The sequence below is a fragment of the Mytilus galloprovincialis genome, chromosome 5 (assembly GCF_965363235.1).
Source record: "Mytilus galloprovincialis chromosome 5, xbMytGall1.hap1.1, whole genome shotgun sequence".
NCBI lineage: Eukaryota > Metazoa > Mollusca > Bivalvia > Mytilida > Mytilidae > Mytilus > Mytilus galloprovincialis.
This window is the reverse complement of record NC_134842.1, coordinates 9,690,997-9,709,786: the sequence shown is the minus strand read 5'-3', so window position 1 is coordinate 9,709,786 and position 18,790 is coordinate 9,690,997. Positions and strand designations below refer to the sequence as shown.

Here is an 18,790-nt window from a genome sequence, read left to right as displayed (position 1 = left end):
GGTTAAACATGTTTGTGAGATCTCAACCCTCCCCCTATACCTCTAACCAATGTAGTAAAGTAAACGCATAACAATACGCACATTAAAATTCAGTTCAAGAGAAATCCGAGTCTGATGTCAGAAGATGTAACCAAAGAAAATAAACAAAATGACAAAAATACATAAATAACAACAGACTACTAGCAGTTAACTGACATGCCAGCTCCAGACTTCAATTAAACTGACTGAAAGATTATGATTTCATCATATGAACATCAGGCACAATCCTTCCTGTTTATTTCAGTACACCTACCTCCTAACAAGTCAGCTAGAATCACAACGACTATACTTTGAAGAAAAGATGAATCAGATAGAGGAAAATGGAAAATTGACGGTGAGGTTATAGGTCAGAGAAGGTTAGAGGTTATATGTCAGAGAAGGAATAACTTCATGATGTATCATATATCTTGTCATAGTTAAAATGGAAAATTGACGGTGAGGTTATATGTCAGAGAAGGAATAACTTCATGATGTATCATATATCTTGTCATAGTTAAAATGGAAAATTGACGGTGAGGTTATATGTCAGAGAAGGAATAACTTCATGATGTATCATATATCTTGTCATAGTTAAAATGGAAAATTGACGGTGAGGTTATATGTCAGAGAAGGAATAACTTCATGATGTATCATATATCTTGTCATAGTTTAAAAAAGTTAAAGTTAAAGTTAAAAGTAATTGGGAATTAACTTATTTTGATAAATTTATCTGTGAATGCTGTATTTCTGTTTGATACAGACAGTTGAATTTTACTGTAAGCAGAATAACTGATTATAATATAAAAAAAATATTGAAAACTATATGAATGGACATTTTTGCTGAGGATAAGTTTGATATCAAAGACTTATCACTTTAACTGTTCAGTAGTTATGATAGATTGGAAAATAACACTTTCTGTCAATTTGGCAGCTCATTCCTTCTTTAAATTTTTAATAAAGATTTGATTTTATATTGACAGGCACAGGAGTTGGATCACAGATTACAAAAGGAAAGGGAAATAAATGAGGATATACAATTAAAACTACGGGAAACAGAGAAAGATAAACACAGCATGGACAAGAAATGTAATCATGTAAGTCTTATTACGTTTTATTCGTTTCTTACTAGAAACAGTTCAAAAGCTTTAATATCAATTCTCTGTAAATATAAAAATGAGCTGGCCATGACATGATACAGAATTCCACCAAATTTCACCTCAATACATTTAATGTCTTAATTTTCAAAAAAAAAATATTTGCCACACCATAATCATAATGTGTCACCCTGTTGATCTTAAATGGGTTTTTTTTTGTCATGCTCTGAGTTAGGCAAAATGCTAGATTTCATTATTTTTAACATGCCTGTGACTAATGTAGCGAAGGAATTGCTTTATCAGTAATGATGACAATAGGGTCAATATAGTTTTTAAGTTAGTATTTTAGGAAATGCTTGTAATAGATAGTTTATATTTAGTGTTTACTAATTATAATAGTTTGATGTGATCTACTAGTGATAAGTCAATGATATATTATATAAAGGTGTGTTATTTATCAGTTTATTTCAGTTTGACAAATATTTCGAGTCCCTGCTCCCTTTGTCATGATGTCAAAACCTACAACATTGACATTCCCTGAGATGGTAACAATAAATCTACTTAATATCAATGGTCTTTCAAACTTGAAGATGTTTCAATGCTTTACCTCATTTCAGGGCTACTTCTCTTCCATGAGGAACTTTCTCATGTTTGAAGAAACATTGATAATCTAACATGTACAAAAAAATCAATAATTCAAGATGGGAATTCCTTTCCCACTGACACAAAAAAAGTTTGAACACTTTCCTTCAAAACAAAAAATGACATCTGATTTCTACATAACTAAATCACACACACACACACACACACACACTAACATGAGTTTACAGCCATTTTGTATGAAGTCCTTGATTCAATAAGCATATATAGCAGTAATAGCAGGAAATAATTAAAAAAAATAAAATTCAGTGATGTGTTCCAATTTTTATACGACCGCAAATTTTGAAAAAATTTTCGTCGTATATTGCTATCACGTTGGCGTCTGCGTCGTTGTCGTCGTCGTCGTCGTCGTCGTCGTCGTCGTCGTCTGGCGTCCGAATACTTTTAGTTTTCGCACTCTAACTTTAGTAAAAGTGAATGGAAATCTATGAAATTTTAACACAAGGTTTATGACCACAAAAGGAAGGTTGGTATTGATTTTGGGAGTTTTGGTCCCAACATTTTAGGAATTAGGGGCCAAAAAGGGCCCAAATAAGCATTTTCTTGGTTTTCGCACTATAACTTTAGTTTAAGTTAATAGAAATCTATGAAATTTTGACACAAGGTTTATGACCACAAAAGAACGGTTGGGATTGATTTTGGGAGTTTTGGTCTCAACAGTTTAGGAATTAGGGGCCAAAAAAGGGCCCAAATAAGCATTATTCTTGGTTTTCGCACAATAACATTAGTTTAAGTAAATAGAAATCAATGAAATTTAAACACAATGTTAATGACTACAAAAGGAAGGTTGGTATTGATTTTGGGAGTTTAGGTCCCAACAGTTTAGGAATTAGGGGCCAAAAAGGGACACAAATAAGCATTTTTCTTGGTTTTCGCACCATAACGTTAGTATAAGTAAATAGAAATCTATGAAATTTAAACACAAGGTTTATGACCATAAAAGAAAGGTTGGGTTTGATTTTGGGAGTTTTGGTCCCAACATAATAAGGGGCCCAAAGGGTCCAAAATTAAACTTTTGTTTGATTTCATCAAAATTGAATAATTGGGGTTCTTTGATATGCTGAATCTAACTGTCATGACTGTGTATGTAGATTCTTAACTTTTGGTCCCGTTTTCAAATTGGTCTACATTAAGGTCCAAAGGGTCCAAAATTAAACTTAGTTTGATTTTGACAAAAAATGAATCAGTTAGGTTCTTTGATATGCTTAATCTAAAAATGTACTTAGATTCTTGATTATTGGCCCAGTTTTCAAGTTGGTCCAAATCGGGGTCCAAAATTAAACTTTGTTTGATTTCATCAAAAATTGAATAAATGGGGTTCTTTGATATTCCAAATCTAACTGTGTATGTAGATTCTTCATTTTTGGTCCTGTTTTCAAATTGGTCTACACTAAAGTCCAAAGGGTCCAAAATTAAACTGAGTCTGATTTTAACAAAAATTGAAATCTTGAAGTTCTTTGATATGCTGAATCCAAAAATGTACTTAAGATTTTTTATTATGGGCCAAGTTTTCAAGTTGGTCCAAATCAGGATCTAAAATTATTATATTAAGTATTGTGTAATAGCAAGTCTTTTCAATTGCACAGTATTGCGCAATGGCAAGAAATATCTAATTGCACAATATTGTGAAATATCAAATTTTTTTTTAATTAGAGTTATCTTTCTTTGTCCAGAATAGTAAGCAAGAAATATCTAATTGCAAAATATTGTGCAATAGCAAGATTTTTTTTTAATTGGAGTTATCTTTCTTTGTCCAGAATCAACTTAAATCTTTGTTATATACAATATACAATGTATATTCACTTTTTACTACCAACTGATAAATTAAAATAATCTTTACCATTCAGTGATAACAAGCAGTTTTTTTACATCTTAATATTTTATGATGTATTTAAATGAGTAGTAATTGCTGAAAACTCCATTAGAAATTTTAATTGAGATTAGTTTTGGAATAAGGGAAAGGGGGATGTGATTAAAAAAATTGGGTTCAATTTTTCTCATTTGAAATTTCATAAATAAAAAAGAAAATTTCTTCAAACATTTTTTTGAGAGGATTAATATTCAACAGCATAGTGAATTGCTCTAAGAGAAACAAAAATTTTAAGTTCATTAGAACACATTCATTCTGTGTCAGAAACCTATGCTGTGTCAACTATTTAATCACAATCCAAATTTAGAGCTGAATCCAGCTTGAATGTTGTGTCCATACTTGCCCTAACCGTTCAGGGTTCAACCTCTGCGGTCGTATAAAGCTACGCCCTGCGGAGCATCTGGTTCTGTTTTCTTCTTTAGCTGCATTCAAGGTTGACAAAAGTTTTATCCGAGTTACAAGAGGAAAAACAGATGAATAAATGTTTACTGGAAAACCAACAAGTGTGGCAGAAAAAAGTTCTAACTTTAGAATCTCAAGTTAAGGATCTAACATGTACAAAAGAAAAGGTAAAAATGTGCTCAGTAAAAAATCTGATAAATTTATTATAGCAACATAAAAAAGAAAATAAAATGACCAATATTTTACTGATAAGTTAATTGATAAAAAAGTTATGGTGATGTCCACCTCAATAACCTGTCAGTTATAAAAAATTATAATATACTAAAAGGTTAAAAAATGTCCATAGAAAATGAGTGAAAGGAAACAAAATTGTATGTGTGTAATTTTAAACTTGCAGCGTATGCAAAAAACAGTTTTTGTCTCGCCTTGACAGAGTCAAAAATCGAGACATAGGTAAGCTGTTTCTGGTGTCGGTGACGGCTTCAACAGTGTATTAGTTTGTGAATAGGTCTAGTTTATGGTGAACCACAAGCGGTAGGTCAATGATAACTGGTTTGCAGTTGTATAAGCATTGGCATATCTTATTTCCATGGAGATATTTGGCTCCGCTCCCATAGTCATGGTCTATTAACTTTGAAATTTTTTCTAAGTTATCATGTATTAGTTTGTGATTAGATCAGTTCAAGGGGAACCATTAGTGGTAGGTCAATGTTAATTGTATAAGCATTTGCACATCTCATTTCCATGGAGAATATTGGCCATGCCCCTCAGTCACAGTCTAATGACTTTGAAACTTATCTTAGTTAACATGTATTAGTTTGTGATTAGATCAGTTTAAGATGAACTGCTTATGTTAAGTCAATGATATTTGGTATGCAAATTTATTGGCATTTGCAAGTATTGTTTCCATGGAGATTATATAGCCCCACCCCCTCTTCATGGTTCATTGACTTTAAAACTTTTACATAGTTTACAAGTTAATGTTAGAATTAAGGTTTTGGGAACGACTTATAATAGGTTATGGTATTTGGTATGCAGTTGTATTAGCATTGGCATATCTCATCTACAGGAAGTCTTTTTCTAACTGTCCGTCAATGAATGAATTAATGAATGAATGTATGAATGAACGTAGTAAATATATAGTACACACAACATATAGTGTAGTACTAGTATATAACTGTACTATGATAAATAGCTACAGTGACATTTCTTTAGGATTTTTTTGTATCTTCAGGTTTCTGTCTAAGTGACAGATACCACACATTTCTTTTTATTCAAATTGATACTGTCTTCTTTATTGACTGACTTAATTTGAATTTTATTACAGGAAATTACTGAGTTAAGAGAACAGTTACGAGATGTGATGTTTTACTTAGAAGCTCAACAGAAATTATCTAGTGCTACAGAAATATCACAGGAAGAAATACAAGACGGTAAAATAACACTTGGTGCTTCTGGGAATACACCATCACCCATATCTAGACGAGGAAGGAAAAAAGATAGATAATTATTACTTTCACTTTGTTTTTTATTATTTATTTATACTTGTTGTAAGAAGGGAGCATTGTAATAATTATTATTTGTTGTAAATTGTTAAATTTCTATATTTTCAACCAGAAATTATTGGTAAAATTCATAGATATTTTATATAAAAAATTGAAAGGTGAAACTTCTTATGAAGGTGAAAGTTTTGGTATTACACTGACAGCTTAATATAATAAACAAGTACATTTTTTTATTACCTCACCTGACCCGAAGGGCCAAGTGAGCTTTTCTCATCACTTGGCGTCCGTCATGGTCGTCGTTAACTTTTTACATTTTGAACCTCTTCTAGAGAACTACTGATTGGAATGAAACCAAACATGGCATGAATGTTCCTTATGAGGTGCTGACCAAGTGTTGTTACTTTGTAGCCGATCCATCATCCAAGATGGCCGCCAGCGGGGGACTTAGTTTAACATAGGACCCTATAGGAAATGCATACAAATGACTTCTTTTAGAGAACCACTGAATGGAATGAAACCAAACATGGCATGTATGTTCCTTATGAGGTGCTGACCAAGTGTTGTTACTTTGTAGCCGATTCATCATCCAAGATGGCCACCAGCAGGGGACTTAATTTAACATAGGACCCTATGGTAAATATATACAAATGTCCTTTTAGAGAACCAGTGAATGGAATGAAACCAAACATGGCATGAATGTTCCTTATGAGGAGCTGACCTTGTGTTGTTACTTTGTAGCTGATCCATCATTCAAGATGGCCGCCAGCTGGGGATTTAATTTAACATAGGACCCTATGGGAAATATATACAAATGTTTTCTTTTAGAGAACCACTGAATGGAATGAAACCAAACATGGCATGAATGTTCCTTATGAGGAGCTGATCAAGTGTTGTTACTTTATAGCCGATCCAACATCCAAGATGGCCGCCAGCAAGGGGACTTAGTTTAACATAGGACCCTATGGGAAATACATACAAATGACTTCTTTTAGAGAACCACTGAATGGAATAAAACAAAACATAGCATGAATGTTCCTTATGAGGTGCTGACCACGTGTTGTTACTTTGTAGCCGATCCATCATTCAAGATGGCAGCCAGCAGGGGGACTTAGTTTAACATAGGACCCTATGGGAAATACATACAAATGTCTTCTTTTAGTGGACCACTAAATGGAATGAAACCAAACATAGCATGAATGTTCCTAATGAGATACTGACCAAGTGTTGTTACTTTGTTGCCATTCCAATGTCCAAGATGGCCGCCAGTGGGAGACATAGTTTAACATAGGACCCTATGGGAAATACATACAAGTTTCTTCTTATAGAAAACCACTGAATGGAATGAAACCAAACATAGCATAAATGTTTCTTATGAGATGCTGACAAAGTGTTGTTACTTTGTATACCGATCCATCTTCCAAGATGGCCGCCAGTGGGGGGCTTAGTTTAACATAGGACCCTATGGGAAATACATAAAAATGTCTTCTTTTAGTGAACCACTGAATGGAATGAAACCAAACATAGCATGAATGTTCCAAATGAGATGCTGACCAAGTGTTGTTACTTTGTTGTCATTGCTACATCCAAGATGGCTGCCAGTGGGGGGACTTAGTTTAACATAGGACCCTATGGGAAATACATACAAGTTTCTTCTTATAGAAAACCACTGAATGGAATGAAACCAAACATAGCATAAATGTTTCTTATGAGATGCTGACAAAGTGTTGTTACTTTGTAGCCGATCCATCTTCCAAGATGGCCGCCAGTGGGGGGCTTAGTTTAACATAGGACCCTATGGGAAATACATAAAAATGTCTTCTTTTAGTGAACCACTGAATGGAATGAAACCAAACATAGCATGAATGTTCCAAATGAGATGCTGACCAAGTGTTGTTACTTTGTTGTCATTGTAACATCCAAGATGGCTGCCAGTGGGGGGACTTTGTTTAACATAGGACCCTATGGGAAATGCATACGAAAGTCTTCTTCTAAAGTGTTGTTACTTTTAGCCAAATTTTATGTTTTTTTTTATGATTTCAAAAACCCAAGTAGAATCAGGTGAACGATACAGGCGCTTGAGAGCCTCCAGTTTGATTTAGTAGTAGAGCAACTGCTATTATTTTTGCCTTGACCATAATGACACATTCTACAAACTAAATCTAATTAGTAAATCGCATTAGAATTCTTTTATACTGTCTATTTCTTGCCTTTGAATATTTTACAAATCCAATAATTAACAATTGTACAATGATTTGATGATAAGATTTTTTTTCAGTTCTGGTTATTTTCACATTTATACAACATTGTAATAGATAAATATAAAGCAGGAATTGATATAAATTGTTGATTATCAATATCAGTTTTTGAAATTCGTAAGAAATATTGAATTTTCTTTTACAAATGTATTAATTTTTGTATGTTCTCCAGGACACAGCTTATATTTAATAGGCTGTTGCATTATTCACTATCAATGTCCTGAACATTTGTGATATATTTGCCACTGGACATTAAGCAACCAACAATCAATCATACATTTTAATAAGATTATTGATAATTGCTTAAACATTTGACAAGAGTCCTATTATTATATTGTGATATCAAAATTTATTAGAAACTTAAATGGTATATTTTTAGTATTTGCCATCTTTAGAGCTTGGAAAATGTAAATATGATTATTAATTTTGTACACAGAACATAGGTCATCATCATATTTTTAATACCACTTGTAATAATCATACAACATAATCATTTGATCATTTTCAAATCTGAAGTGTCTACAATTTCCATTATTTTAGCATCTTTATGATTTTTTTTTAAATAATGCATTTGAAAATATTCATCTTCAAGTTTAAGCTATTGCTGTTATACAGCATAGTCTCTTTTCCTTTGTAAAACTGCCAAAATATTGCTGACTTTTATTCTGTTCTTATTTTCGACTCCTAGTGTCCACTGTATTTTTGTTTAGCCTACTCTAGGCCCACCTTTTTGAAAGTCCTGGATCTGCCTTTGAAAAATTATCTTATAAAATATTCATCTGTGGTAGTTCCCCACAATTAATGAAATAAAACAACAGAATGCATTTCATTTCAATTAAAGAAAATTGAAAGCAGTCATTGATCAACCAACTATCAGAGAAAAACCAAAAGACATTGCAACTTTTTTTTTTATAGTTGATTTGTATGACAGGTAATTGAGAAATGAGTTATGTGTATTTATGCTATAAATGTCAAGTGCAATTCATCTGTGATAAAAGATCATGTAAAAATAAAAATATTTGAAAAAAATTACTTTATTTGATTCTTTTTTAGACCACCTGAATCACAGAATCATGTTAGCCTTCTTGTAACTTGGCATTATCAAACTTCAGCTGAATCATCATCATGGGTAGAGACAAAATACAATTCAGATACAGTAAGGGTTATAACCCCTGGTATTTTATATGAAAACTTCAAGCTTATAAAGTATTAATGAAGGAATAATTAGTCTCAGAATGCAAGGACAGCATCATAATCTGTTTGTAATAAGCTTTATACTGCAACTAGTTGTCTTTATTTCCTAAATATAGTAACACAGCCATATTTTGTGCAATGTCAATTTCATCATGGAACACTTTTTCAACAGTCAGGGGTTTATTAAGGGATTTAAATAAGTTTTAAATTTTGTGTTACAATTTAAATAGCTGTCAATTTATTTATTTAAGTTACAGTATAAAAACAATATTATATCAATGTCAGAAAAATATAAACTTTTTTGTATGAGGCTGAGAAACTGGGGAAGGGTGAGGTTCTCATTGACTTAATATTGTATATTTATATTCAGAAGGTAGAATACAGGATGCCTCATATCTTGTATACGGATACCTTATGTGACGAAGTTTCCATGGATAAGTGGCTGCTTGAAAAATAAGTTTTTTGGCAAATGCTAATTTTGATTGCATGGATCAGTGATCAATGTTAAAGTTACATGCATATTATCAAGTCTGTATCCAAGATACAAGATACAAGGTGAACTATATTCGGTGTATGGAATGATTGTAAGTTGTCCATGTCTGTCTGCAAAGGTTCATAGGACTTTGACCTCATTTCAATGGGCGATTGATCAGGTACTATAAGTGATAGGATCACTATACTTGGTCTATAGAATGAACCCGACAGACTGATTGTAAGGTGTACATGTCTGTTTGGCAGGTTCATCTTAGTGACCTCATTTTCAATTTTCATAGAACATGTTATGTTTATGGGAGTCTTGTAGTAAAACGGGAAAACATTTCAGTTTATTACTTTAATATAAAAGTCACATCTATAGGCAAGGTGTTGTTTCTGGCTGCCTCATGAATTTATTGAAGTTTATGGTAGATGTTGAATGATTGCCAATGAGACAAACTATCCACCCAAGTTCAAATGAACTGGATGTAAACTATTATAGGCAACTGTGGTACCTGTTACCCTTGTATTAGCATTGACACATCATACTTCTTCCCACCCCCTCATTCATGGGCTATTGACTTGGAAACTTTTGCTTATGCTGTATGACCATAGGTACATCTCATTACAATTATGTACCAAACATTTAATTCATATCTAGTAAACCTGGACATCATACTATATCAAGTTTATTAATTTTCATAATGTACCCTTTAAAAAATGCAAGCCTAGCAACCATCAAATGTTCTAGGTCATATTTAATACCATACATTATCCCTTAGAAAATGAATCATAGGCAATTCCAACCTGGATGGTCTATGTCATTCATTTGTTACCATAATGTGCTCTTTCCTTCATACAAGTGGTATACATGTAGCAAGATTGTGCCTTTTTTTCTGTACATATATCAGGCAGTGAGTTTTCCTTTTTGAAACTGGTCATTTACGCCCCTTTTACCTGTCATGTGGTAATGGTTCAGCTCATTGTTGAGGGACATACAGTGACCTTAGTTGCTAACATGTCATTTGTTTTCTGGTGGAGTTGTTACATTGAAATTTTATTCTAATTTGTATACTAGATGTCCTACAGCAGACACTTACGGACACAATGTACCACCGTACAAAAATCATGACCACCAAATTTAGACGTTCTATATCAAGAATTTACAGTTGCAAGGATCCTGTAACAATATATTGGAGGTCCTGTACCATACAAAATTCATGACTAGCAAACCTGGATTAACTCAATCTAAGATGTGGTCAATACCTTGCAACTTCATATGAAGAACTAGCAGTTATAAATTATTTAACAGTATTTGAAGCAGGGTTAGGTTTGACAATTTTTGTTTGCAGAAATACCAAAACAGTTTTATTTTAATACTAATGACATATTTTTGGTAATTTTTTAAAATTAAAATATGACCAACAAACACCTTTACCAAAATTCAATAATCCAGACATTATGACGGAAATTGTTCACATCTAAATGATGAAGGTATCTTAGACTGAGACAGTTTTAGCAAATTGAAAGTTCCATAAAGAATTCGATGTGAAAAAAAAAGCTTCAAGTTGTATGATGTTAATTTCAGTAAGATACTTCATAGAACCTTTTTATTTCTTATTGAGACTAAGTATTTGAAAGGAATTGTGTACAATGTGTTATATGTTGCAATGGTTAACATATTCCCCATCCTTCAATGTTTGCCTCTGGAAAGTGGCCAGTACCAGTTGGCCTTTACAGAATCTATCAACAAGTTTTTAAGGTCACAAATTTTTAGAAGAAAATGAAAAGTTTCATGAGCATCAGGCCAGGATATTTAAAAATTCCAGGAAGATGAACTGTCTCATTGAATAAATACAATCATGTGTCCTTTGAGGAGTACATTCGAAAATATAAAATAACACAAAAACACCAATCATTATTTTTTTCTGTACAAAAAATAAACTCCTTGTGATAAGACTACATGTACATGTACAAATACTTAATAATAAATGATACACATTGTCAGAACAAAATTACAGATAGGCCAACTTCTGCACGTCATTAGTTTCTGGTGGACAGTTGTTTCATTAGCAATCATACACCATCCCATTATTTTTATATTACAACAATATGCCCCAAACATCATTTCAGTTTATGTATCAAAAGTTTACCTAGGCAAAAGCAGTAGTGTAAAATGTCCCAGAGAAAAAAGTAGAAAGTTAGTGGGTGGAAACTCCGGTGGATCATTGTGTCAAAGACAATTATACCACATTTCTAATATTTGACCATTTAAATATGTGTATTTTGTGACCTTGGCCTGCGAGATATTATGGCCCTGGATTTTCATGCCACAACATGTTACAACATGTATGAATTAGCCATGTAGTAACTCACAAAATATGTAATAAAATTAAATGACAGACAGAAATGACAATTTCGATGCATCCTCTTAAATATTTGCACGAGTATAAACAAGGACAAACATATCATAGTACAACATAAACAAAACTACATATTTTTTTTTTATTCCAGTCCCAAACAAAATGATGTCCTTTCTAGATGATACCAATCTGGAAAAGAAGATAAATAAATTAAAGCACAAGTGTACTCAGTTAGTATTAAAGCACAAGTACATTGATATACAGTTAGAGCTGTTCAAGTATTAAAGTACAAGTGCATGTGTACACAGTTAGAGCTGTTCAAGTATTAAAGCACAAGTACATGTGTACACAGTTAGAGCTGTTCAAGTTTTAAAGACTAACACAGATAAAATATCAATTCTTACAAAATTGGGAGGAAAATAAAAATTCATCCCATTTTATATAATAATCAGGTAAAGTGTAAATATATCATAATTTTAAAAGTTATAATGTTATCAATATTTCTTTTGTGAGCATGATGAGGGCTATACAATACTTTAAACCACTTAGTGTTGAGTTTTGTTCAACATCGTAGACCACAACTGTTTCTAGAAACCTTATTTTTGAGGAGCTCTTTCACAGATTTATCTCAATGATATTTACTCCACATGAAATATTTTTCTGATATAAAGCCAAGACATTAATGGATCATGGGAATTTGTTTTCATGTTTTTTTCTCAGTGAATATTGACAAATTCATATTATTTCACGTACACACCATGTCACTATCAAGATAATAATTGATGTGGAATGCTCAATTAGAGCATTGTTGAAATAATCCTGGTGACAAGATGATAACCAGGTGCTCTGCAGCGTGCAACTTTATACGACCCCAGTGGTTGAACCCTGAACATTTGGGCAAATTTGGTCACAATATTCAAGCTTGATACTGTCTGAATTTGGATTATGATCAAATTTCTGACACGATTAAGGTTTTTGTCACAAAATTAATGTGGTCAATGATCTAACAAATCAATTGCACAATACTGTGCAATTGAAGATTTCTTCTTGAAACTTTTCAAAATTCGAAATTTAAAAATTTTTTGAAAAAAAAAAAAGGATTCCCTTAAAAAAAATGGTAAACAAAAATCCCCCAAACTTATTGACCCCCCCCCCCCTCTTTAGAGCAATAACCCTTAAACTCAATCCCATGCTTCCTTTGTAGTATTGAACAGTGTAGTACAATTTCAGAGAGATCATACACTTAAACACAAGTTATTGTCATGATTGTTTGGAAACTAAAAACATGCTTCTTTTTGGCCCCTAATTCCTACATATTTTGGGCCATTAACCCAAAATTTAATCCCAGCCTCCCCTTTGTTATATGGTACAATTTCAGAGAGTTCCATACAATTACACACAAGTTATTGTCTGGAAACTAGAAAAATGCTTGTTTTGGCCCCTTTTATGCCCTTAATTCCTAAACTTTGTCTCCTTAACCCCTAAAATGAATCCAAACCTTCTACTTGTTGTTTTCAACATTGGGGTATAATTTCAGAGCAATTGAAATACTTGTACACAAGTTATTATCCTATAACTAGAAAAGTGCTTGTTTTGGGCCCATAATTCCTAAACGGTTGGGACCATCATCCCCAAAATCGATCCCAACCTTCCTGGTGGTATTGAACCTTCTGAAAAAATTTCATAAAGATCTATTCATTTAAACTAAAGTTATCATCCGGAAACCAATGTGTCTTCGGACGATGCAGACGACAACAACATCATAACATTAAACGATCACAAAAATTTTTTAGGGTCGTAGAACAATGTGTTATATAATTGTGTCAGTGTATGTTGCCTTTTAATTAAACTAGAAAGATTCTAAACATTCTTACATAATTCAGAACTTATTAGTAACTTACCTTGTTGGCAACATCCAAAGCATCATAATCTGGGGCTAATCTGACGTAAGCTTTCTTTTCACCATCAGGTCTACAATAGAAATCCTAGAATTTACATTTAATTCTAGGAGATTGTGTGTTGTTTGCTTTAAAGTCATTTTATAGTGTGCTTTCTGGGTGTAGTTTCTTTGCCTACATTAACTTCATAAAAATTTTGCTAAAAATCTGTTCGAGGTCTGTATTCTTCACTTTTTTTGTTCACAGGAAAATATTATGCATCAGTTTATTTGTGGTAAATATATCCAATTTCAGATATGGTGCACCAACATAATAACCTAAAGCTGACTTTTTCAGGTTACTAAAAGTTGACCAAAATGGTATTTCCTTGGACTTGCCTTGGGAAAAGAATTGTAAGTCCCACCAAAAATCTTTAATGAGAATACTATCCAGCAATCTTTTTGCATTAGAGGAGTGTCAATAACTTCAGAACTTGGGCTACTGAGAACTAGAGGCTCTCAAGAGCCTGTGTCGATCACCTTGGTCTATGTGCATACTAACAATAAACACAGATAAATTCATGACAAAATTGAGTTTTTTTGATGGTGATGTGTTTGTAGATCTTTCTTTACTGAATATTCTTGTTGCTACAATTATCTCTATCTATAATGAACTTGGCCCAGTAATTACAGTGGAAAATATTTCCTAAAAATTTACAAAAATTTATGAAAATTGTTAACAATTGACTATAAAGAGCAATAACTCCTTAAGGGGTCAATTGACAATTTTGGTCTTGTAGACTTATTTGTAGATCTTATTTTGCTGAACATTATTGCTGTTTACAGTTTATCTCTATCTATAATAATATTCAAGATAATAACCAAAAACAGCAAAATTTCCTTAAAATTACCAATTCAGGGGCAGCAACCCAACAACCGGTTGTCCGATTCATCTGAAAATTTCAGGGCAGAGAGCTCTTGACCTGATAAACAATTTTACCCCCCATGTCAGATTTGCTCTAAATGCTTTGGTTTTTGAGTTATAAGCCAAAAACTGCATTTTACCCCTATGTTCTATTTTTAGCCATGGCAGCCATCTTGGTTGGTTGGGGGGTCACGCCACACATTTTTTTAACAATATATCCCAATGATGATTGTGGCCAAGTTTGGTTTAATTTTGCCCAGTAGTTTCAGGAGAAGATTTTTGTAAAAGATTACAAAAATTTACGAAGAATTGGTCAAAATTGACTATAAAGGGCAATAACTCCTTAAGGGGGTCAACTGATAATTTTGGTCATGTTGATTTATTTGTAGATCTTACTTTGCTGAACATTATTGCTGTTTACAGTTTATCTCTTTCTATAATAATATTCAAGATAATCAAAATCTGCAAAATTTCCTTCAAATGACTTATTTCGGGGCAGCAACCCAACAACCGGTTGTCCGATTCATTTGAAAGTTTCAGGGCATATAGATTTTCACTTGATGAACAATTTTACCCCCATGTCAGATTTTCTCTAAATGCTTTGGTTTCAGAAATATAAGCCAAAATCTACATTTCACCCCTATGTATCTATTTTTAGCCATGGCAGCCATCTTGGTTGGTTAACTGGGTCACGCCACACATTTTTTAAACTAGATACCCCAAAGATGATTGTGGCTAAGTTTGGATTAATTTGGCCCAGTAGTTTCAGAGGAGAAGATTTTTGTAATAGATTACTAAGATTTACGAAAAATGGTTAAAAATTGACTATAAAGGGCAATAACTCCTAGATACCTCAAAGATGATTGTGGCCAAGTTTGGATTAATTTGGCCCAGTAGTTTCAGAGGAGAAGATTTTTGTAAAAGTTAACGACGATGGACGACGGACGCCAAGTGATGGGAAAAGCTCACTTGGCCCTTTGGGCCAGGTGAGCTAAAAAGCAAAGTTTGATATGTAAAAGCAACTTTTGTCACAAGTTGTCATCAATCTTTAAATACTTTACCAACCTGATCAATGTGTTCACTTTAGCTACATCAATATCATATAATTTTTTCACTGCTAGTTTAATCTGTGGTTTGTTTGCTCGTTTGTCAACAATGAAGACCAGTGTGTTGTTGTCTTCAATCTTTTTCATGGCAGATTCAGTGGTCAGTGGAAACTTCACAATTCTGTATTTGTCTAATCTACAAAAACAAAACATACAAATTATGTAGAAGTTTATTTTAACAAATTTTGTTAACAGCACTAGCAATAGATTTTAAAGACAATTAGCTTTTTAAGTCAGTCCAAGGATGCATCAAGATATAATGTTGTATCAACTGAGCACATACATGTATATCTTCATTTGATAGATAAGTTAAAAAAATTATCTAAATTTGATGTCATTCATTGATCCATTTTGTAAATTTTGTATGTAAAACTGCAGTCAAATCTCTAAGGTGCTTATCATATTTTTGCAATTGTGAAAGAAATATAATTATATACATAAATATCTAGTCAGTCTGCACTAAAAACTTTTTCAACTACTAGTCCGAAGACCAATATTCTGACATTTTTCTTATTGGTCCAAACAAAGTTTTGCAAAAACTTACAAGTCTGAAAGAAATTTTACTAGTCTGGGGCATCGGACTAGTGGCTAACCGTGCAGACTGTCTAGTAATTGGTTGCTGTGTGTACATGGGAGAAAAATACCCTTATATGATCTTATATCTTATCAGTTGGGGCTGCATTTCATTATTATGCAGCTCAAAACACCACATCTGTTTAAAGGGGAATAATCCTTACAGAAATTGATTGTCTCCCATATTACTTTCTCTTCCATGTGCATGCAATAACTGTTCAGTGTTCTATTGTCATGTATTTCATTTTATTATTTCTTTGTTATAACACAAATCATTGTAATCATTGTATGAAATTTAAAACCCGCAAGGGTCCATGATTGGATTAATAAAATATTCTTATACTCATATCTCCTTCCTTGTCTGATAAGAGCAGCGCCCATATACATATGATTTTTTTTTTTTATGAAATAATTTTCCAAATTGGCCCCTGTATAATTTTAGTCAGTTAAGATAGTACAAGTACAATCAAACAATACCTATCTGTCCTAGGTATACTCTTCCTTGGATATTTTGGCTGTCTTGGTAGTGCCAGTGTCTTAGGTCTGTAGAAATGTACTGAAGTCCTGATTTTTCTACTACGTTTTGCATGAATACCCTTCACCACATTCTTTCTGGTTTTCATTGCTTTATCCTTGGCCTTGCTTTTGCTTTTGCCTGCTGGGGCAACTTTAGCTGGGGCATCCTTCTTGCCCTCTTTTTTTGGTTCTGAATAAAAGGGTAGTTCAATTTTAAGATAAGATGATCTCACTGTAAACATTAAACATGATAAAGTGAATGTCCCAGTATTGCAGTTGGACTTTGAGAGGGAATTTACTGCTTTATTAAAACGTTAAGCTAATTTCTCTTCAAAATGCTTCATTCAAGGAGTATAAAATATATTTTTGAACCAAACTCGGTTAAAATATGACGTATCCGAGTTTCCGGATAATTTAATACAAAGGTTCCGGAAATATAGTCTGTCAAATTTAACAGAGTTTTGTGCAAAAATTCTTTTTTAATCTCCTTTAAAGAAATCAGACAAACATTTGAAAAATAGCAGAAGTAAGCTCCCACCTCTTTTATTATTACTGTAGGGATTTATTGAAAATATTTTGCACAAACAAACACATAAAAGGTAAGAATTTTTATTAATGTGAAAATTTTTAGCATTCAATGAATATTTAATGACTAAATTGGGTCTCAAAGTTGACAGCAAATTCCAACCGAAAATGGTGGCTTCAACTTATGACCTTGTAGGAAAGCGCCAAGGCAAAAATTATAGTCGCCGTCAGCTGAAATTCATAGCGGTTATTGGTAAAAATAATCTAAACTATCAGTCACGTTCACATGAGATATAGTTTTTCACATTCCATTCATAAATCGTCAAAAGAAAAACCACTACTGACCTACTGTTTAAGTGATCACACTGTAATAATCCTGACCTTCACATTTTCCAGAATGTTTTTCATTGTAATTCTGCCATCTTCGTTTCTATGAGGATCATTTGTTTACATATGACACACGTCACTTTTGGAGTTTCTTGTAATGTTCTTTTCATTAATGTGATAAAGTTTCCCACGCTTTATGCAAATTTGATGAAATTGAACTCCACGGAAACACTTCCGGTAATAATGGCAGATTCCACCATTCAAAATCGTCTTGGAAAATGTGAAGGTCAGGATTATCACAGTGCAATCACTTAAAAGGTAGGTCAGTAGTGGTTTTTCTTTTAGCAATTTATTAATAGAACTTGAAAAACTATATCACGAGTGACATGGTTGATAGATTATTTTGATATATAACCGCTATGAATTTCAGCTGACGGCGACTATAATTTAAAATAGCCTACAAATATGTCATAATTATTTGGACTACTTTCGTTCTTGATAATTGTCAATTGGATTTTATTGCTTCTGGATTAACAGATACAAAAAGGGCTTTGGACAGGATGCAAGATAGAATTATAAATTAATTAGGGTAATCTAATGTGTTTATTTGTTTTGATGAAATTAAAAAATCATCACTCTATATAAAGTTTTGGGCGACTGTAATGTGTAGAATACTTTTAGACACTCTTAAGAAAAGTGCTATAAAGTTCAATTAGAATTACTATGGTATAGCCATAAAGAAATCTGAAATTAATATATGTGTGTTGAACATGTTCACAGATATCGAAGAAGAAGACAAGCACGTGTAGGAAACCCCCCTTTATTTCATCTATTTTGTTTCTTATTTCACGATTAATGAGTAGTTGATCTTTAATAATTAAGCTTAAAATCTATTAAAGGTATATATAATATGTCAGCTGGAGGTATTCATATGCTATATCTTTTTTAATTTAACGTAAAAACTAAATTCTTGCTCACTATCACCCTTCTTCTTGTCTTTGGGTGCCATATTGAAGTTAAAAAGGAAGTTGCAAAGTTCCCACGTGGTCGATATCGCAATTGCGCAAGCGTCAATTAAAATTTATTTCCTTTCCTTCGGGGGACTTT

General features: G+C 32.8%; 2 protein-coding genes across 2 annotated transcripts in view; one reads left to right on the top strand and one right to left on the bottom strand.

Annotated features, from left to right (window-relative positions):
• The window catches only part of LOC143075101 (BRCA1-associated protein-like), a 45,988-nt gene extending 37,137 nt beyond the window's left edge, over window positions 1-8,851 (top strand). Inside the window, exons 12-15 of the mRNA XM_076250400.1 lie at window positions 284-373; window positions 999-1,112; window positions 4,065-4,211; window positions 5,372-8,851. Of these exons, the coding sequence (XP_076106515.1) occupies window positions 284-373; window positions 999-1,112; window positions 4,065-4,211; window positions 5,372-5,551 (531 nt within the window). The 3' untranslated portion in view covers window positions 5,552-8,851. The remainder of the gene's footprint in view (window positions 1-283; window positions 374-998; window positions 1,113-4,064; window positions 4,212-5,371) is intronic.
• A 3,112-nt stretch (window positions 8,852-11,963) lies between these two features.
• LOC143075104 (large ribosomal subunit protein uL23-like) lies at window positions 11,964-18,772 on the bottom strand. The gene is made up of 5 exons (XM_076250403.1): window positions 18,662-18,772; window positions 16,793-17,021; window positions 15,702-15,878; window positions 13,737-13,806; window positions 11,964-12,024 (listed from the first exon to the last, which is right to left on the bottom strand). The coding sequence occupies exons 1-5, from the start codon at window positions 18,690-18,692 to the stop codon at window positions 12,010-12,012; spliced, it is 522 nt and encodes a 173-aa protein (XP_076106518.1). The 5' UTR covers window positions 18,693-18,772; the 3' UTR covers window positions 11,964-12,009.
• Between the last annotated feature and the right edge of the window lie 18 nt (window positions 18,773-18,790).